At 38.3% G+C, this 22,680-nt stretch overlaps 1 protein-coding gene across 2 annotated transcripts in view; it reads left to right on the top strand.

Moving 5' to 3' along the window:
• The window catches only part of tfpia (tissue factor pathway inhibitor a), a 53,503-nt gene that overhangs the window by 18,307 nt on the left and 12,516 nt on the right, over positions 1-22,680 (top strand). For both annotated transcript variants that reach the window (XM_042001463.1, XM_042001462.1), the window contains exon 2: positions 10,927-11,130. In XM_042001463.1, coding sequence (XP_041857397.1) covers positions 10,927-11,130 — 204 coding nt within the window. The remainder of the gene's footprint in view (positions 1-10,926; positions 11,131-22,680) is intronic.

Here is a 22,680-nt window from a genome sequence, read left to right as displayed (position 1 = left end):
TGTTGCTTTAAAACAGGGATCTCAAACTCCACTGTCCTGCAGGTTTTAAATGTTCCCCTGCTTTAACCCATGAGAGCCTGACATGACACATTTGTTACATACATTTTCTGAGACATTTTGCTTCAATTTATGGTATAAACTTTGCTCAAAATCCTGTTGAATTCAATCTGATACTTGACTTCTGTCCCCTAATAGATACCCAGAAGCAAAAACCTTATTATAATATTTTTAAAATATCACATGGTAATAAATGATATATAGATATCCACACCCCAAAAATTAATTTTTGTTACATTTTATAAAGGGCCAAATAATGACCTCATATTTAAAAAAATTTAGTTTTCTTACCATTTTTTCATAGGTCGGGTTTAAAGGTTAACACACTTCACATTCAAATTAAATGGATCCAGCAGCTTGTTAAAGACACATTGCATAACTTTCCGACCTAAAAATTCTGCGTTCTGGACTCATTTGATGGCAAAGTGGTAAGGTCTGTCACGATAACAAATTTTGGTGTGCGATTAATTTTCTCAGAAATTATTGTGATAAGCGATAATATTGTCATGTTGAGACCATTTTCAACTAATATAATGACAATGCCATAATAATGCAAGTACCCTTTCACAGACCAATAAACTTTCATTTCTAAAGAACATTTTAAACTGGAACTGGAAGAAATTTTAAATAACAAAACATTAAATAGAACGGACTCTCAGTCTCATTATCAATGAATGAAAACCAAACACAACCGAAACCAATAAGTATGATAAAGTCTCTGTTTTGTAAACAAAATTGCCCTTCAAAAATTATATATTAAAAAAAATTTAAACTTGGAGCTCAGACAGATAAAACCAGCAAAATTGCCAGTTAGGTGGAGCAGGAACTTAGGAGCTTTCATGATGCATGCTTAAGATCAACTTCTGAGTTACATTCAGTTAATAACATGTAAACACTTCTGTCACATCTTGGTCAGGTTTAAATAACAACATTAGTGGGTTAGGTTTGGTCATAACCAGGGCCAGAAATGAATTATTTTTATAACAAGGCCATCGCTCTCACAGATGCTGTAATGCTAGTTGTCTTGGTTACATGTAAACACATCATGTTGCTGTTCCTGGTTGGGATTGGCTAATTAATTCACTTGTCTAGAGTTGAAAAGCAATCAGTCTTTTTCATTGTGTCATCTGGTTTACTAAGAAAGGATGGTGATCTGGTAACCACCCAGTAAGTCTGCCCAGCTTGTCCTGACTCTGGATCAGGGCCGGTTCTAGGAATGCATACATGAGGGGGCAGGCATAAATTTGAAGGGGGCATTATGAGTACATACTTCAGCATTTTCTTGTTGTTGTTTTTTAAGTGTTTCTTTAACGGAACTGTGCTGTTAGTGGAGTCCAACTTCAAAGAAATGGATTGCACTTTGTCAGGCCTCTACTCTAAGACCTGTCCAGCTTGGGTGTCCCACCTGAAACCAAAGCTCCTGCTGGTATAGCTCTTAGAGTCACTGAGGCACGCAAACCCCCTGACCACAATAAGGTGGCAATCCCTCAGGGGGGGAACAGAAAATATCAATAACAAAATGAAGTAAGAAAAAAGAAAAGAATGATCCATTATCAAAGCTTTAACAACCAACAAAATAACAATTGCCCTATTGGACAGCCATTAGATGTCTAAGCATTTTGAATAAATTTGAAACTAATAACAATAAACTCAACTATCTGTGTGTTTGTTTCTGTCTGTATATAGACCATAATGATTAAAGAATCATAACTATCAAGCACAACAATAACAGAGCAAAAAATTAAACCCCCTACCAAAATAAGGCAGTGAACCTTCAGGGGGAAATAATGATAATAATAAATGAAAATGAGTAAAAACTAAATGATCCTTCATCAAAATTTTAAGAACCAACAAGGCATACATGAAGCTCTGAGCTGAACTGCTGAAAGCAGCGGGAATGTAGAGTGAAACTTTCTGTTATTTTTTTCTTCAAACTAGCATGCTGAACTAAAGGCTGGGCGGAGCTTGAGGGGTCTCATATGCGCAGCTCGTTTTCCCTCAGTCTAGTACCGAGGAGGCAGTCACATCTATGGCCCGTGCGTGATTGATCACTGCTCCTACTAACAGGCGTAGACACGTTTAAATAGAACAGAAACAAACCCCAGTTGACAGAATAGATGCAATAAATACGTCTGTTATTATAAGTATTTATTCAGTATCGCTACAACACATTTAACAGAGCTTTACTCTATAAGTTTTACCGCTGGAGCTCAGCAGCCGCTCTCTCTACGAGGGGGAGAAATATGACACCGCAAGATCAGGCTGTATGTCAACTCATTTGCATACTAAACACTGATTGGTTGTTTTCTGTGGTGGTGGGAAGGACTTGTTGAAGACAGTACAATGGATCCTGTGAAGCTCCGACACACAGCGTTCAGTACAGAGGGGAGAGAGCGTTTGGAGAGATTTGCCCATTTCGGCGCATTTGATTGAGGGGGCAGAATGTTTGTTTGAGGGGGCACTGCCCCCTCTTGCCCCTGCGTAAAGCCGGCCTTGCTCTGGATATGTGCATGTTCATGTAAAGAGGGTGGTGTTGTCATTAGATAAACAAATGCAGTCATGAAGCTGAAAGAAAAGAGAGAAGACATTGGAACACAAGGTAAAAGCAACAGCAGATTTAATCAAAGCAGGAAGAAAAGATGGCAAAAGGATGAAGCAATAACTCATCTGTGGGACTGTGTGAATTTTGAAGTTGATCAATATCACTTTCATGGCAATAAAGATGAGCAGGTCTTACATTTTACGACCGTGTATCATATTAAATGAATGTGCTGCAGGACTGTTCTTGACATTCTGGATGTCTTATTCTTTCAGAGGCAGCCCAGGTAGTTCTTAATGCTCTTTGGCAGGCAGCAGGTTTTCAGTGTTGGTATTAAAAAGCAAAACTAATTAAGACAGTTTGCATTTCATGAAAAGTCACCAGGTTTTAGGCTACACTAGGCCTTTCCTGAGCCACTCCTAAATTTATCTGAGTAACGTTTTTACTGTAGTTGCAGCTGCAGTTTAAGTTTTCTTTAGGTTAAGGTATCATATAGTGTATAGGAGCATTTCAGTATAGAGGTTTTACTATAATGTGTGAATGATTTCAGTATAATATTTGAGAGGTTTCAATATAATGTCTGAATGACTTAAATTTCACATGTGTCTGTGAGAGGGTAATTCTGAATAATGTCTCAAACGGCCCCTCATAGTTTATATCCTAATTTCTAACTTTATTTTATGCTATTTGATGTGTGTTTTAGGTTATCATCCTGCCAAAAAAAAAACAATATCTTAATCTCAAACATTGTTTTCTGACAAGTATAAAACATTTGCCCTAATATGTCTGGGTAAATCTTCTCATTGTACCATTATGTTGATACAGTCACAGCCTCCAGCAAGCAGCCAAGCAGGGTGATAAAACCTCCGCCTTCGTTGTCAGCTTTTAGTTTTCTTTCTTTTTTTCTCCCTTATTTGATTCATCTTGTACAAACAAAAGGACATTTGCATTTCTGTATTCGCAGAGAGCTCTGCTCTGGGTTGCTGTTTTCAGGGATCATTATAGCAGAAAGACAGACTTGTGTATTTTTCATTTTGTTTGAAGAACAAATTTAAATGCAGCAAGGGGTTGGTGATAAGTGTCTTTAATATATTTATTTATTTTACCCATTTTATACAAATATTTCTGCAGATTATTAGTATCTTTGCATTTTATGTTTCTAGTTCTATATCTGGATGTTGAGTAGGTCCAGTGTATGCCACAAACATAACATGGAGTGGGGCTTCTTAACACTGCTGACAAGACCATATACTAGAATATTGGACAGGCAGAGGTATATAATGAGACTTTTCTATTGAGATGTTTTGACAGCGTAAAATGGAAAAACGAAGCTAAAATAACCAACATTTTGCAACAAAAGTGCAGTTTCAGTACAGACTGCAACAGCCCACATTCAGGCAGATTGTAGGCAGGTCAGAATAAAACAACCTTGTCATAATGTTTAATATTGTAACTCTGTTTCTTTTCTTTATAAATATACACTTGCAGACCCCAACTCCAATGCTGTTGTTTAATTGCTACAAGATATTTACTGATAAAACTGTTAACTAATTAATACAATAACTTATTTCACTAATGCATGAGGGGAAAACATTTGAAACAATATGCTTTGGAATAAGTTGTTAAATGATAATTGCCAGACTGTAACTGTAGACTATCAATTGTGCAGCAGTGCAGCAGGAAAACCTCCAGCTTCATCCGAATAATAAATATGCATTTTCAAAGGACCAGAGAAGATTGTCCTAACCCTCCTGCACTGTTTTTGAGAAAAAATCTTAACTTTTTTGTGCCATTTTGATATTTTTACTCACTTCACACTAGAAAGGTTGTATTGTAACATATTTATTTGGTTTTATTGAGCAAAACTTCATAAAGAGATTACCGTATTATGCTCCTAAAAACCCAAAAAGCTCCAAAAAGACACATGAAAGCTAAGTAGGAAACAGAGTTCTAGTATATACACCAAAACTTAGATCCAGGTAAAAGTCTGCACACCTCAGCTCATTCCTTTTGAACGAGTAGGTGATCACAAGCTTATTATGTGTGAGGTCATCTGTAAAATGTTGGGATAGGCTGTGACTCACCTTCAGCCCTTTGTCCACTGGCCTCAGGGCACGGCTCTCATAAACACTGATAGCCTTTCTTGTGTTGCATGCCTACTTGCATTGGCACAGCTGATGCACCCTTTTGGTTTCCTTATAAAAGCATAGCTAACTGTCCTGGCTGTTGCAAGTCAGCATATAGCTTTTATTAAGTGGAGGCTGTACTTGTAAACTGTTCATCCGCATAGTAAATAAGTGAATGTAACACGTATGTTTCAGTCCATGGAGACAAAGACATAAGTAGCCTGGCATGCCAACACTAAACATAGTATGTGCCAGTTAAACATGCAACTCATATTAGCTTCTTTAATTTAATATATTTTCAGACTTTATTTTAATTTAATACTTAATTCCCCGTAACTTTATTGCCTTTTGATCTGCAAAATTCTGAATCATCTTTGATTGTGGTTAAACAGAAAAGAATCTCAGATCCTTCTTCAGAGTTATTGTTTGTTAGTTTGTTAGTGGTGCATCATTCACACTTTTTAATATAAAGAGTGGAGGGAACTTTATGAAATGACTACGTTTTCCAATATAAAGCAAAATCATAAAAGTTGTGCTGTATGGTTAAAGTACTGGAGGTGTGAAGGTCTTACTAAACTGTCCTCCAGATAATAATATCTTCTCTATGTTTTGTCATTTAGCCGCTTAATAACGGGCTGTTTCCTGTTGTTTACTACACTATGGCTCCTGTACAGATGGTAATTCAATCCCCTTTGCAAAGGGACCTTGAAATGAAGCGATAGAGAACAATCTGATTGTGCACCAAACAAGCTAGGACTGGGCCTCAGACAGACTAGACTTGCCCGTATTAAGAATTACTGAAGTTCTTGGCACAACATTGAGGAACTCAGATCTTTATCCAAATGTGTCAGAGTAAATCTTGGCCAAGCTGGAGCTGTCAGCATTACTCAACACAAGCTGCCAATTGAAATTGGATTAATCTAAAATGTGCTTCCCTTTTCAACATGGTTCATAATTCATGGAGCTGGCTGATTTGTTCCATAGCTTCCAGGGACTTTGCTTATGTTTTGTATGAACACAACTGTGTTTCCTTATAGGCCATTTATGCTTGACGCAGAAGATGGATACATAGACGAACGGACACTTTTGCCCATCTTCTGCATCGTTTATGTAAATAATTGGTGCGTTTCAGGGGCCTTGCGGATCCGTTGCTTGAAGCAACAAATGGAACAAAACCACTGGAAACTGTGGGGTCAGTTTTGAGCTTTATAGTTGCCATGTGACCACCGAAAGGAACAACCCAAAGAAGAAGAATAGAAACTGGAGGAGATGAGGACAACGAGGTCACCAACCGGTGCCCAGAACTGACATCAGAACGTGAGAGAGAACTCTGAACTTAGTACTGCCCACTGGTGGATGAATGGACGTCATAACCTGGTCAACGTAAAAGACACATGGAAGTATGAAGGGCGGCGACGTATAACAATGCTTGAAACGGACGTCCCCATTTATGGGAGCATAAATGGGCCTTTAGGCTGAATTCAGTAGAATGGAGGACACCTGAAGATAGATCTGGATATTAGGATTGCGATTCAGTTTGCATATAAAAATTTAATTTAAAGGCTGTGTGTACATGGTGTGTATTATTAATGCTAAAAAGGAATCATCTGGCTTAAAATCAGACTCATAGTGTCTGTGGTTATCAGACCCAATTCACAAAGATCCCACCCCAGTATCCAAAGGATCTACTGGTAATGTTCCAGTACAAAACATCCCAAAACACCTACATATGTCCATACCCTGCCTGGACAGTGGTCTCTCTTCTCTGGATGAGAAGGCCTAACTCAGAGTCAGGTAACTGGTGCAGTTCATCTTCGTTTTTGAGTTGCTAAGCATTCTTAGGTTGACTGTTGATTTTGTGTCGGACCCTAAGAATAATAGCTGCAGCCGTTTGCTCACACTAATGGGGATTTAATTATAAATTAAATTAATTTTAAATTATTTTGATCTGGCCCACTGAAGTGTTCTCTATGGATGGGAAAGCAATTACTAGTACCAGATCAAGACATGATGCGAAATAAATGCTCATCTGATGTTGGGTGCTACAGATACAGATGTAGGAAGTGGCCTATGGGTGATACATAAATACTGAGGTATTATGATACAAAGAACTGTCATCTACACTACTGTTCAAAAGTTGGGGGTCACTTTGCCATGGGATTCAATAGGGAAGTGACCCCAAACTTGAACGGTAGTGTATGTCGTGTTTGTAAGAAGGTAGAGGCATATTCTCTAACTAAAATCCCTTTCAGACATGGATATCTTTCTATTTAATTAGTGTTTTGGCACCATGTCTAAGGGATAACCCTGTTTTCCTCTAATATTTTGAAACACAAATGTAATCTTTCTGTGTTGGCTCCAGTAACGATGTACACAAATTTAAATGGATGGGCATGCACACTGGTGTTTGTTCTTAATAATCAGATAACAGCTGTTCGAACTTTCTGACTTCATGGTGTTTTCACTGCTGAACTGAATTAATAACAACTATACTCAGAGGAAAACAAAGAAAGTCGTGAAACATTATGGTTTTGTTAAGCTAATGCTGCAAGTGCAGCTGCACAATTTCAGAAGTTACTGATATGTGAATGGTGAATGACAAAGGAGTTAAAAGTTGATTATTTCCCAGAGTTGTTGAGTGTGTCATGTAACTGACCTAACAGATCCTTACCTAACAGCATTAATGGATAAAAACAGAGGCCTTCAGAAACTTTCAGAAAGACACAACATAGTCCCTTAGCTAAGCTAATATGAAATATTAAGTAAATAAGTCTGTTTTCTTCATTTGGGGAATTGTGAATGTGTGTGTTGGTGCGCCTACACATGGCTATGTCTGAATGAAGCTTTATTGGTACTACCATTTTGATTCATATGTATTGTGTGTCACCTGTCTGAAAGGTGATGAGTACATGTTCACATCTCTTTAAGTGTCATTTGTAGTTTGTTTCCAGAGAAAACATCTTAACTGAACTTTGAAATATTTTACTCTGTTATATTTATTTGTCTGGTTATTGGATACAGATGAGTGAAAAACACATTGCTTATTGTACTTGTGCCAGTCTCAGACAAGAGGAGCAGAAATCAATAAGAAGGATGTGTTTTATGTCTTCTCCACAGACAGACAAATCCTGGCTTATTGAACATTCTTATGTACAAGTCGTTTACAAAGTCCAGTCTGCACCATGTTTGTCCTTTAATATTCTCTGAAAGGAATGGCTGTCTTACAAAAGCTTGAGGCATTTAATGACACAAACAAAGAGCAAAAACTTGATTTTCCAACATTTTCCAGTAAAGCTTGAAGTTCAGATACACAGTGTGTTTACATGACCAAATGGAGTTGGGCATCACATCAGGACCCAGGTCACCTGTGTTGACATCTAATATACTCGCATGCAATGTCACCCACTCTGGTTTGGTATTAACCATGATAAGAAGCTCATAAATTAAAAGTCAGTCTTTCTCTTCAAACATTCACAGCAATACCAAAAAGTGGTGGAAAGAAGGAGATTGAGAGTGTTTGACTCGTGTCCCCAGAGCGTGGTTGTAAGTTAGAAATGGATGGGTGAGAGGGGTGTAGGTTAAAATGGTGAGTTGCTGCAATCGTTACCCTGCTGGGAGAGGGATTGTTTGTTGAATGCTGTGCTGATAGGAAAAGGCAGGTTCCTGGTAGAAGATTTGTTCTGATAGAACATGTTGCATCATACAGATACGATGAGCTGAACAAGTCTCAAACTCTTTTGTAAGGATAGTTTAATTGTTCAAAAACAACTCGGCTTGAGCACAGTGCCTTTTTTGTCTGGGTTTAAAAAATCGATTATTCAATTCAAGTTTATTAAATCCAATACTGATTCTTAAAACTCAGAGATCGAATTAAATTTTCACATTTTCCTTTGCGGTCACATGACTTACCAATGCTTCGCAAGATTTTAGCATGTCTACACAAATGAAAGGTTTTCTGTGTCACTTCCATCCAAAGTCAGCTTCTCATGGCAAGAAAATGCCTCATTCGATAATAAATAGCACTCATAATTACTTAGGACCCCTGATGATAAAAATTCTAAATATAAGGCTGGAAAACTATCGGAAAATTCACGATTAGGGATCATAAAATGGTTTTTGTAGGATTACATTAACAACAATGACAAGGTGCCTACATGCCCAAAATCAGCTTCTCTCACCAAGATGATGGCAAATCTAGATTATTTCACTATTATATTACTTATGCTTTAATTGCAGCTATGCTGCTAAAGGGCAGCTAGCAGTCAAAAGCTAGTTAGATGTGTTTTCCCCGTGTTTCTAAATTCTCCTCTTAGGTTAAAAAAGTTTCGTCCCTGTAGCCTTGTCCATCTGTTTCCTGAGAAAAGTCCAGGCTAGTATTTATGTATTGTTTACACAGCAGAGGGAATTTTGTTGGAATTGAATGCTTTTGTTATTTTACTTTGATGCTGTATTATTTTGTTAAGTTGGCATTAAAATATAGAAATAAGTGAAACCTAAAAAGGCTTTTGTTGTGACCTTACATATTTATAGTGTTGTGCAGCTGCCCGGCTCCTCACCCACACAAGTAAACATGACCACATCACTCCTGTCCTGAATATCTACACTGGCTCTCGGTTCAGCTCGGAATTTCAGTTCAAAATCCTACTGATTGTTTTTTGCTCCGTCCACGGCCTTGCACCTCTTTATCTATGGGACATGCTGAACCCCCACAAGCCCAGCAGAGCCCTGCGCTGCTCCGAACAACACCTGCTGGTGGCCCCACGGTCCAGGTGCAAACAGTGGGGTGCAGTTACAGTGGCGGGGCTGTAACTCTGGAACTCTTTCCCCCTGAAGTTACGCTCCATCATGGACATGCCTCTGTTTAAGGCCAGGCTCAAGACCTATTTAGTCACTGATACTTGAAGGGGGTGTCACTTGTAAAGCAAATTAACATGCATAATTTTATGTGTACTATATTTTTATTCTTGATTTACTCTTGGTTATATCTCTGTCCAGCAATTTGATCAACTATGGTTGTTGTTGCTGCGATTGAGCTCAGTAAAAAAAAGATTTTGTTTTAAAGTTTTAGTTTTTGTGATTTGATATGATTGAAAGTGATTGTGTGAATTCGGCTTGTGATATAGTCTCACATCAAACTCTGGATGCTAAATCAAAACAAAATCATATGATGGTAGAATTTGTGATATCAACACATAATGAACTGTTATTCACTATAATAATAATAATAATAATAATAATAATAATAATAATAATAATAATAATAATGAAACCATTCCACTCAAACCCTGACCATCTGTCCCTCCTTTGGACAATAATCTCAGTGGGTTATGAAGCAACTGCAGCTCTGCAGGCGATAAATCAGAGAGCTGACCTAAAAGCAACCGGGATGAGGGCAGTGAAAGCCATTTTCCTGCTGCACACTGAGATACTGTTTTAACACTTGCATCGGTGGTTGACAGAGCTCTAGTTACCTTTTTGCAGCTTTTATGAATGGTAACAGTAGAGAGCTGTGTCTGTGCTGATCTCATCACCCACAATATGAACAACCTGATCACAGTCCTCCTACTCATTATCCAACACATTCTCCACATTGAGATCCAGTTTTTCAGTCTGTGTGCAATAAATAAAACCCTCTGCTGCAGAGCAAAGTATTGCCGTGGGCTGCATGCTGTGAAATATGCACTGCTTTCACTCAGCCTTCTCTCCTCCAGCAGCACTCTACCTGAGTCACTTCTTACCTACCGCAGGGGCTCAGTGATGGTCCTTCATTCTCAATGCGAGTTCAAGAAATTAATAAACTGATAATTCCACATTTAGAGGCCTAGGCCCAGTCTTGTAATGTATTTAATACAATTTAATGAAAATAGAAATATAAAGTTTTATGGGAGTGTTGATTTGCATATTTTAAAATATTTTGTATTTTGTCAGTCAAAGTATTATTTTTCCACTCAGTCTCTGCAGCCCAGTAGAAAAAAGAAAGTACGCGGTCACAGTGTTTACGTTGAAGTCATTTGGAAATTATACTGACATGCAACTCCACCTTATCTCCAAGCCTGAGGTTAGAGTTGGATGCTGTGACCTAATTTCTTTCCCCTCAGAAATAATGATAAAAAGAAAACTTCCACTGAGCTCTGCAGGGAAAAAATAATACTAAAGTGTTGGTTTGTTTTTTACATTTTTCCTTTCATTACTCTCCCACTTTAGAGCACAAAGCACAATCTGAGCACCTCATCTTCAATGAGTTGTGTGCCCTGAAAGCCGATGTGGGTCCATGCAAGGCCATCAAGCACAGGTTCTTCTTCGACGTAGATTCCGGACAATGTGAGCCGTTTGAATATGGTGGCTGCAGGGGCAACGAGAACAACTTCGAGACCTTGGAGATGTGTCAAGAAACATGTGTATTCTCAGGTAAGTCTGACAAGATTACAAAGCAGATTTTGGCATATCTCAGTTGGATTAGTTAGTGAATAAAGACCTTTGATTTTTATGGATTTTTGTCCTGATGGCAGCACGGACATCTCTGTAATGTTGTTGTGTAAATGATCAGTTGTGTTCTCAATGACTGTTGTTCCTCATTAGACTTTATTGCCACCATGGGCATAAAATCCTATTACAAAGTCATTTTGTGGATATGTGGCTAAGATGGAACGTTGCCAGCACATTAATTCGGAACAGTTTCGCTCAAGGCACCTACTTAATGGGAAAAAGGGAACTTCTATGTTAGGCAGTCTGTACTTTATTATTTATAGATTACAAACACTAAACTGATGATAAATTAAAGCTGAATTAATCATTCTAAACTTCTAACAACATGCTCAAACTTTCAACAGTTGTGTTTCCCTATTCTCACTTACTGTTTGTGTGTACGTGTGTGTCTGAAGAGCAGAATTATCTGTAAACCAACATGTTTAATAGAGAAAACTGAGAACAAATCACTGCACAGCAACACACTGGTTATATTGTAGCTTTGGACCATTCAGTTGGCCAGTGGTTAAACATGCATTTGATTAATTAAGTCAGGATGAGCTATAAATAAGGTAAAACGCCCCGACTCCTTCAGATCAAGAGTAAATCAGCTGTCTTTCAGTCAGAAGGTTGCTGGATCAATCCTCACATCATTTCTGGTCCCTCTGGATGGAAGTGCTGCAGAAGCCAAACGAAGCGGCTGTGCTGAGCTTTCCTTCCGGACCACCAGGGCGTCTCTGCCGTGGCTGGATTCTTCGCTCGATCATGTGATCAACATCATGTGATAGTTGTCACACTTGTGGACATTTAAAGAGGGCAATAACCCAGCAAACGGTTATTTGGCCAGTCCGAGCTTGTCTCACATGTTTTATAGTCACGTCTTTATAGTAGGAACTTGTGTTCTCGTACAAATGTGATTTTCCACCTCCAGGATAAACGTCTCATCATCCATGGTGTCAAGTTTCAAGTGAGACCCTCTCTCACCCGATGGCTTGGTGCCCATGCTGCTGGTTGATGTTTCAGAGTGAAGCACGATCTAAAGTCTGCACAGTGTTTTATTTTTAAAATGGACTGAATCCACTTTGCTTTTCATCGAATGACTTTCTGCCTGAATGATCTGCTCGACTCGATTGACGTGATTTCCAAGAGGCAAGTGGCAGAAACAGAACAGTAGCGTATTATTGGGAAAACGAAGACGAGACCAAGGTGGAGATTTTTGGTCCTGATGTACAGTGACGGATTTGACAAAAGGCAAACACAACAAACATCATCATTGCTCAAGTACTTTTGGGATTCTTTTTTTATGTGGCATTGCAAGACTAAAGTTAATGAACATGTACAACACGCACTCCCTATGCATTCCAGCGTCAGTAGCAGTCACAATATGGTGAGGATGGGAGATCAGAAAAATGCACAAAAGGCAACATAAAAAGAGGCAGTCCTATGATTATCCACCATGCACTCTGCTTTTCTTTAAGTGGGACGTTATTAATGTATCATAAAAGTGTCTGACTGAAAAGCAAAGCTGCAACAACTAGACCTTCCACACAAGCTCTCATTTTATTCACAGCAAGACAAGTCGTTCTGCATTCACATCTGAATGGAAAAGTGCTAAAAACATGTCATTGTGAGGATACCTGATACACAGACACACTGCTGTATCTGCCATACGAGCTGCGAGCAGTGTCTAATGGTATCAGCAAGATACATAAAGCAAACAGTACGTTTCAGTCTTAGACATGTCTGACCAACATGAATTATGCCTTGCATGCAAGGCAATAATGCATCTAGATGGCATGTTATTCTGTAATATGACAAAGTGCTTTCTGCCACTGGCAAACATTAACCTTCACCTTACCACATGCTATGGATTACATTATGCAGCCAGACAAGAGGATAACAAAGGAATCTGCATTCAGCAGGCTTTGTCACATCAATTTTATCAGCTTTGTTGTGAACAAATCTGCATGGTAACGATGAATCCTGTGGTGTGGTGGTATAGCTCCACAAGATCCAAAGGTGATATTAAATCAAACTGTAGTTGTCAACATGATAAGATGACACAGTATCAGATGATAAACATGGCTTGTGTGGAAACTTTGCTCTGTGTTTCATTAGAACTTGCTGTTTTTTTTTCATTGTTTTTCTTTCTTTTGTGGACAAACAAAATGACACTAGATTAAACAGATCTATAAAACTCACATATTTACACAGTGTTATTATAAGAGCGTCTACTTCTGTTGCTCCTGGGTTGAATTACAACAACAACAACAACAAAAAAGGTTATTGGACAAAAGAACAGCTTGCAGTGGCTGCTTTTATCTAAATTGAATCAGACGTATATGGTTGTATTCATTTTTGATTTGTTGGGTGGGTTAATACTATGCAGGTTTTTCCTTCTATTTATTGCAACATTTTGGTGCTTTTGAACAGTGTGGTTAACCTTATTGTGTGCAAGATTTGTTTCACACTATAGTACACTAAAGTGCTTCTTGCAGGTTAGCATCCTCAGTGATGTGACATGTAGGACCATGCAGCAAAATAAGCTTTTGACTGAAATATGCCTATATATGCAGAACAATGACATTTCAAGATGGTTTATTGTCAGGATTTTCAGTAATGACATATATAGTAAGACGTTTACCTGCCAGGGGACATGGATCCACACAGGTATTGCCACAATGAAGAGGCTAAAAACATACATGTGCAAGCATATAGCAGACCACAGGCCAATAATTATGAGCCTGATAGAAGTCAGAAAGACTAGAAAAGAACAAAAGCAGAATCAGAGAAAAACGTATGGAGGAAAACCTAGTGGAAACAAGATGTGTGCTTATTAGTTGCCAGTATTACCTCAAAATTGCTAATATCTTTACAGAAGTGTTAAATAAACAAACTAATTTACCAGAGTTTTATGCAGAACACAAAACATAACCTGTTATGTCTAAGAAAGTAAAAGCTTTTACCCACATTCTGCATAAAGCTACAGTATGTTTCACAGGAATGGAATGAAAAACAGAATTAAATAAAAAGTAGTTAAATAAGAAAATATATAGACAAAAACATAAAACAATTAATAAAAGCATAAATAAATGAAGAAATATAAACATACATTTTTTCATACTTTTTTTCATGTAATTTCATTCTTTTATCTTTATTCACTTATTTTCCCCTATTCTTTTTTCTGTCCTTTTATCTTTTTTATTCCTTTATTATTTTTATTTTATTTATTTCCTTATATCCATGCTGTCAGTCATTTGCTTTGGGGTGGGTTTCTTGCCCACACTGAGAAGGGATCCCCACACAAATGATTGACAGGGTACTGTGTTCTGAACCGATGAGATTTGAGCATGAGCAGATTGAACTTTTATTTAACACTAATCGTCTATTATTATCTTTTTCTGGAACAATTTTAGACTAAAAGTAAGCAATGTAATTGCCTATGTGTCATTTATGTTTGATCTATAACATCTCATTTAAGATTTTGGTCTGACTTATGTGAGACGGTGCTCTATGACATTCATAGCAAGCGTGAAGAGTGTTTTACCTGCAAGACTCTTCAGTTTGCACACAGGCAACATTATGTCTCACAGAACAAGTTAATTTCTAGACAACTCAGCATTTTCTCCCAAAACTCACATGATGGGTTTCCATGCCATGTATTATTCAATACAATTCTTAAAAAAAAAAAAAGTTAATTTTTATATCTGTTAATCCATCCATCCATCCATCCATCCATCCATCCATCCATCCATCCATCCATCCATCCATCCATCCATCCATCCATCCATCCATCTTCTATACTCTTTAATTTCAGTGCAGGGCATTTTCACGTCATGAAACAGATTATGTTTTCTTTTTTTTATAAAAAAAATCTGAATATAATTAATGCTTTTGGGTACAATCATAACCAATTTCCTGATATTATCCTGGCTCCCATATTAAAGCTCCCATATTATACATTTTTTCAACAACTTCATATGCGTTTCAGAGGTCCAACAACATTGTTGTCAAAGTGTATTACCCCAAATTCAACCTTGGTCCATAATTTCAGCCATTCCAAAAGTAGCTCTAGTGAGCTCTACTGAGAACGGGCTGTTTCTGTGTCTGAACTTTTAAATGTTCATGAGTGGTGCCAGTGCACACCTCCCTCTGGGAGCGGATCTGGCTTTTGCTGGCACCCGCTCTATGATTTTAGAGGGCAGACTCAGCTAGCCGGAGGGCGGGTCAATGACAGTATCCACTACTGGGGCAGTGGTTATTTACCTTTGTGAGGTCACAAAGGGAAAGATCTCAGACTCACCTGTTTGAGCACACATTTGCTAAAAAGTGGACCAAGCAAGTGGGAGAGGAGACAGAATTTTCTCATTTTTGGACCTCATACACAGGCTATGAGGACACATCTGACTGTTAGAAAACCTTTAGAAAGTGAGTTTTAGATTATGTGGGACCTTTAAGCAACTGGTTCAGCTGGTGGAATGCTCTTTCTAAGCTAATAAGCTAACCATTGCTTAGTGATGCTAACTTGAAGAGTCCAGATGGCAAATGAACATCAAAGTAAGGCCTAAAGGGTTTTCTGCCAGGGTAAAATGAGTTCAGACAGATGGGTGTATAATAAATGCTCATAGCGTGTACAGTTATAGTTCTGTGTGGAACTGGGATGCTGTATTATACAGACAACAGACATGCGTGTGATTAGTTCAAACAACTGAAGTCGGTAATTAGAAGATTCAGTAACCATGAGCTTGAATGCAGTTCTCAAGTCTAATTCAGCAGTAAATTAATCTATAGTAAGAAAAGTGTTTTCATTTTCTTTGATCAACGCTCCTGTTTCTCTTTACAGGGTAATACTTGATAAGGTAACTTCTACACACTGATTTAGAAAGGTCACACTAACAAGAAGCTGAGCCTACACTTTTCCAAAAGGAATTCAAGCATTTGAAATGTCACTGCGTTTTTAACTTAGAGAGAAAGCATCTCGTGAGCGGATGTCTTTCTGTGCATTTCATGGAGCTGTAGTCATCCCCAGCAGCAGGCCTGTTATCATCCAATCAGGGATATTTTATACTTACGAACACTAATGTCTACAAAAACTGCAAGTTGACACATCTGATTTATTTCTTTTTACACATCATGACATGACCGCAGCCGGCATAGCAAAAAACTCACTGTAAAGGTCACAAACCGATGTGAGGAACATTCTGGATATGCATCTTTTTTCTACCTCTGCGGTTGAGCAAGCTGTCGCTTTCTTTTAGGTCTCAATGTTTTACTACAACCACAATGAGTCATAACTATTGTGTGCAATACCCCCACAGGACTTCACTCTGATTACTTTCTTACATCTCAGCTTGACGTTTAATTAAGTGTTGAACTTTTTTGTTCCTGATTCTACTCTTACGCTGAGTCTGTGAGCACACATGGTAAAAAGTAGATGAGAATAAAAAACAAGTGAAAAAGCCAGTGAAATAATAAATAAATATAATAAAATAAAATAAAAAAATATGTATATATGTATAAAACATGAAGAAATAGGATCTGACAGAATGAGATTACCCATCAGTTTAATAGATACACCTGTTCAATTGCTTGATAACATAAATAGCTAATCACATGGCAACAACTTAATGTATTTAGTCATGCAGACATGATGAAGGTGACTTTCTGACATTCATCGAGCATAATGAGGAAGGCAGGTGAAAAATCCTCAGTGACTTTGAACGTGGCATGGTTGTTGGTCTGAGTATTTTCTGGGATTTTGACACACAACGATCTCTAGGGTTTACAGAGAATGGTCAGAAGAAGAGAAAATATCCAGCGAGCAGCAGTTGTCTGGACCAGGATGTCTTGTTAATGTCAGAGGTCAGAGGAGAATGGGCAGACTGGTTGGAGATGATGGAAAGACAACAGGAAGTCTAATTATCACTGGTTCCAACCAACATATGCAGAATAGCATCTCTGAACACACAACACGTCCAGCCTTAAAGCAGATGGGCTACAGCAGCAGAAGACCACACCGGGTGCCTCCTGTCAGCTAAGAACAGGAAACTGGGGCTACAATTCACACACACTCACCAACACTGGACAATAGAAGATGGAGAAACGTTGCTGGTCTGATGAGTCTCTGTTTCAGCTCCACTTTCATATGCTAGGCTCACAATTTAGTGGAAACATCATGAAAACATGGATCCAGTAGTACCAGCGTAGCCTGGTTTAACAACCACAGCCTACCTGAATATTGTTGCTGACCATGTCCATCACTTTATGACCACAGTGTAGCATGTAATGGCTAATTCCAGCAGGATAATGCACCATGTCACAAAGCCCACATCATCTCCAACTGCTTTCTAGAACATAATAATAAGTTCACTGGACTCCAACGGCCTCCACAATCGCCATATCTCAGTTCAACAGAGCAGCTTTGGGATGTCGTGGAACAGGAGATTCTCATCATGGATGCAGCCGACAAACCTGCAGCAACTGTGTGATGCTGTCATGTCAATATGGAGAAAACCTCTGAGGAATATTTCCATCACCTTTTTGAATCCATGACACCAAGAATTACAGCAGTTCTGAATGAAAAGGGGGTCCAAGCCGGTTTTACTTAATAAAGTGGTTGCTAAGATTCCCTTATTGGTCATTTTGGCTTAATGTTTTCACTGATTGTTGCAAAAGCATGTGAGTGAACAGGTTGAGTTAATGTTAAAATCTTCTTCTTCTAATACTTAAAATTTTATCTCCTTCCACATACTTTCACCTTGAAAAATTTTTTCATTCAAAGTTTGATTTGAGACATTTGATGGTTTTTAAAAGAATTTCTTAAGTAGAAAATTCATCTTTTTCACTTTTAATGTTTCCAAGTTTTAGCAAATTAATTCAGCTTTCACACACTTTTTCTTTTTTACTTTAGTTTTCTATGGATTGTAAATATAAAAATATGACTGTTATTTGTCATTATTTTCTTAATTTTACTCCTCAAAACAGGCCTAAGCCCTTTTAGTCAAGCTTTCTTTAATTTTTGTAAGCATTCTTCAGAAAAAGTTCTCCAGACTTCTTGAAAGACTTTCCAAAGCTCTTCTTTGGATGTGAGCTGCCTTTTGATCAGTTTTTGTCACATGATCCCACGCTGCTTTGATGAAGATGAGGTCTGGGCTTTGGAGAGGCCAGTCCGTGACTGCTGGTGTTCCATCGTATGCTCTCTTTGCACTGAAAATATGTTTTGGATCATTGTCCTTCTGAAAAATGAAAGTGCAAATCGGAGACCAAACTTTGAAGTAAAAAAAGTTTCTTAATAGCGGCAAACCCTTTTGTTAGTAACTTTTGGTGGTGGTAAACATGTTCAAATCCATGCACAAATATCAAGCAGTCAAGCTGTGCACCAACAAGCATTTAGTGGTTTGTATGCACATGAAGCTTTTTGAACATGAAAATGACCACAGCTGTGAGGCTGAGAGTAAAAATCTGTGTCCAGTTTATTGTGCACTTTGTAATGTGATCTGCAAAGTTATTTTATCTGCACAACTTGCTTGATATTTGCGTGTGGATTTGAACGAGCATTTGCAAGTATCCAGTGTTTAGTTATTGTGTACTACACATTATGAAACTAATTTTCACCAAACCAAATGGATTAAAATCTCACAGTTTCTCTGAGTTCATGATTGATTTGATTTAAAACACCACTGGCTGAAAAGTCTCAGCAGCCCAAAACCATGCCTGTGTTCATGCAAACACACACTCTTTTACCTTTTTCTTAACCTCTTCCAGATATTAAATGATTCTGAGCAAAAAATAAAAAAGTCTCATTTTATGACATGCCATTAAATTGCAGTCCAGATCTTGAGCAATTAGTCGTACCTATTAAGAGTGGCTTCTTTCCATGCAGATATTTTCTATACTAAAGCTGGAAGGGGCTGAAATATATACTGTAAGTTATAGAAATCTGGAATGGATAAATGCAGCATGTTCTTATGAACAAATATTGTTTTGCTGTAGTGAGTTGGTTTCTTGCATCTTTTAGCACAGTGGTGCTAAACTTTGGAGGCAGCTTTTCTTAAATAAATGAGTCAGTGTATTTATGTAGGTGTAGATTCTCAGACATCCATAAAGACAATTTGACTTCTTTTCTTGGTGCGTGAAGTTGTTAAACAACCGTTGGCACATGGAGGACTGTTAAGGTCACGTGTGTTACTGACTCACTGTCGGACTTAAATGATCATTGTGTGGGCTGTTTAAGTCATTGTCAGCTGTAAGTTGATGAACCTGCTCTGCCAAACATGTTTGGGTGACAAGGTTCAGCATGTGGATGGGTGTGAATCAAGGCTTTGCATTGTGCTGGGAAGCAGCTGAAGAACTCAGCTGCCAAACGGATGGTATTCAGTGCTAAATCCAATTTACCAAAGTCAGAATTTCAACCAGTTGATTTTGTTCTTAACAGTCATGGTTTTTAGACACAAAGTAGTAAATTTATTTAATTTTTTACCACATATATGCAGTTTTTAGGTATTCAAAATATGTGCTGGTTAAGTTTGTTTGCAGTTTTGTCTAAAGTTTATTTGACTTGTAAAACAGAGTTTGGAAAAAAAGTAAATAATTGTTTCGTACTTGGGTCAGTTTAACTAGAACTTCACACTTCAGGTATGCATGGATTCGCACTAAGGTAACCATTTAAGCACAAGATGCCTTAAAACATCCAGTTAATAGTAAATAATTAACAAGTTGCATGTGGTTCTGTTTCCCAGATGCCACACAGGTGCTCTGGATTTGACCAATAGGCAGCTGCTTGTGAAGGAGAGAGGCGTTAGTAACAGGAAGTAAAGTTTCCCTGGTTTGCTGAGAAATTATATATGTGTTTCTTGTGCATAATATATAAGGGTGAAAGATGTACATTTAAAAGGTTGCAGGATTGAACTGGCCTGAGATAAGCATGAGTGGGATGAAATGCCTTTCAGTGTTAATAGCAAATACTTGATAATTATGTCTGGTGTAGATGGTTTTGCTTACAGGAAACATAGAAATTTAGCATGGTTCGTCCCCATTCTACATATACGTATTTGGATAAATAAAAGAGCAAGTTGTTTTGCACTATATCCTGCTTTAGTTATTTTGCTTTCAACCAGCAGCTCAGAGGCTGCCTGAGGGTTAGAAGTTTAGTTCAGAGCAGCATTTTCCCTGATGGTGAATGACTGCGGTTCCAGATTGCAATTCACGTCAGCATCTTATATGTCAAACAAGCTATAGGATACCTGAAGTTTGTTAGTTCCACAATATAACAGAGTTGTCCAATAAATGCACTTGAATATTGATCCATGTTTTCATGTTTCCACCAAATTTTGAGCTTAGCATCTGAATGTGGAGCTGAAATGGAGACTCATCAGACCAATAACGTTCCTCCATCTTCTATTGTCCAGTGTTGGTGAGTCTGTGTGAATTGTAGCCTCAGTTTCCTGTTCTTAGCACACAGGAGGCACCTGGTGTGGTCTTCTGCTGCTGTAGTCCATCTGCTTCAAGGCTGGACATGTCGTGTGTTTAGAAAATCCCAGTAGATCCATGCCATGCCAACGTTGCCACATTCAGTCACTCAAAGGCCGTAACATATGTGTTTCTGACTTGTTTTGATAGCACAGTGACATTTATTATGTAGATGCCTTGAGTCATTGTTGCCCAGCATCATCCCGAGACTGAGAAACCACACTCACACCTTTTACTCCCAGTTTTGCTTTACACTCAGTGTCACACGCTAATAGCTGGCTATCAAAAAGTGGCTGTTTTAAACAGGCACAGTAGCTGATTCATCAAAGAAATGCAACAGGACACGGAGGAAGGGAGAAAAAGAAGAGAAAGTGACAGAGGAAGAGACAAGAGTCAGCCTGAATTTCACTGACTGGAGAGAGCTCAGAGAAGAGACAGAATGCAAGATGGATGCTGGAACAGGCATCATTAGGGGCGAAAAGCTGGTGTTTCTTTGAATCTCCTTTCTCCCTCATTCTGATGCTCAGTTCGAACTTCAGCAAGTCAACTTGACCATGTCTACATGCCCACAAGCACTGAGTTGCTGCCGTGGGATTGGCTGATTAGATATTTGTGAGTTTATGACTATGGTGAGTCTATATTGTCTGTTCAACGTTAACATCATTGTCCAAGCGGAAATCTCAAGCAATCCATTTTTACTGTTCCTCACTTATGGAGACTTTTGTTTACCCTATGGCCTTTTTTAAATCACAAACAAGCTTTGACAAAAGTCATGTTTTTTCCAGATTGTGTTTTGCATTTTACAGAGTTTAAGATCAATTAATTGATGTAGAAAAATAAGTGGCAGACCAATCGCTCATGAAATTAACTGTTAATGGTAATCATTAGTCGCAGCCCTGGCCGTCTGCCGAACTCCCAGACACATTTAATCTCTGAGAATTATTCAGCCATTCCAATTTATTGAGGCCGTTTCTGTCATTTAAATTTTCTGCTGAGATAAGACCCTCGTATTTCCTCTCCTCTGAGGTCAGCTCGCAAACACTGGCCTTTAACGCTCTGAGGCTTCTGTCATCAGATTTATTTATAATTTTTTTTAAACGGAAAATAAAAATAAGAAAATAATTGGAAAGTTAATGACAGGAGGATGAAGATGTTCCTGATGAGCTCAGCTTCCCGTGTGCTTTGTAGTTAATGTCTCCACCAAGTGGTTGCTTCTAACAGAGTTAAATAATTTAGCTTTATCTTTTATATTTAAACGAAAACATTAGAGATTGATTGTTTTCTCTTTATATATAAATACCCCTAAAAAGATGATGAAAAGCGTTGAAGAACAATGAAAGGATCAAGTGTTGTCTGCTACTGTGAAAACTTTTATCCTGCTTCATCCATAAGTCTCATCAGTGTCACTGTTCGGTAGATCAGTTTCAAACGGACCAAAAAGAATGAATGAAAGGATTAAAGCCATTGTTTTCTTCTCTATATACATAATCCTGGCTTGCCCTAAAAATTCTTTCACGCTTGTCTCAAACGCTGAAATGTGATTGAGGCTCTCTGGAGAGCAACCAAAAGCTGCCTGGAATGATGGTCAGCGTGATTCGCACCCAGCATTAGCAAAAAAGCTGACATAATTCTCCGCAAAACACAAATCACCTCTTCCACCCTCACAGCTTTAATAGAAGAGTATTTTCTGAATTATTCATTACTGCATTGCTCCTGAGAGCAAGAGCTAGCCTTTACCCTTTCCACACAGCTGTTTGCCCAGTGCTTTTAAGTCAAAGTCACCTCATAAAATGTATTTAGATGTTACAACGATAGCATTTTAATCATGGTTGCACCCTCAGTGAAGCGTGGCCATTCAGAGACCTGAAAGATAAACCAAACAGAGGGTATGCAGCAGCAAGATATCCCCTGGAAGCAATATTTGAGATCCTTAGATGCTTGGCCAAGTAAGTGTGGTGTGCAGGCAGCATGTATTTGCACAGAAGTCTGAAGTCTCAGCAGAATTCTAAGTAAGCATCAACCACA

Source organism: Melanotaenia boesemani, chromosome 12 (genome assembly GCF_017639745.1).
Source record: "Melanotaenia boesemani isolate fMelBoe1 chromosome 12, fMelBoe1.pri, whole genome shotgun sequence".
Lineage (NCBI taxonomy): Eukaryota > Metazoa > Chordata > Actinopteri > Atheriniformes > Melanotaeniidae > Melanotaenia > Melanotaenia boesemani.
Note: the sequence above shows the minus strand (reverse complement) of the source record. Positions and strands in the feature narration are given on the sequence as shown.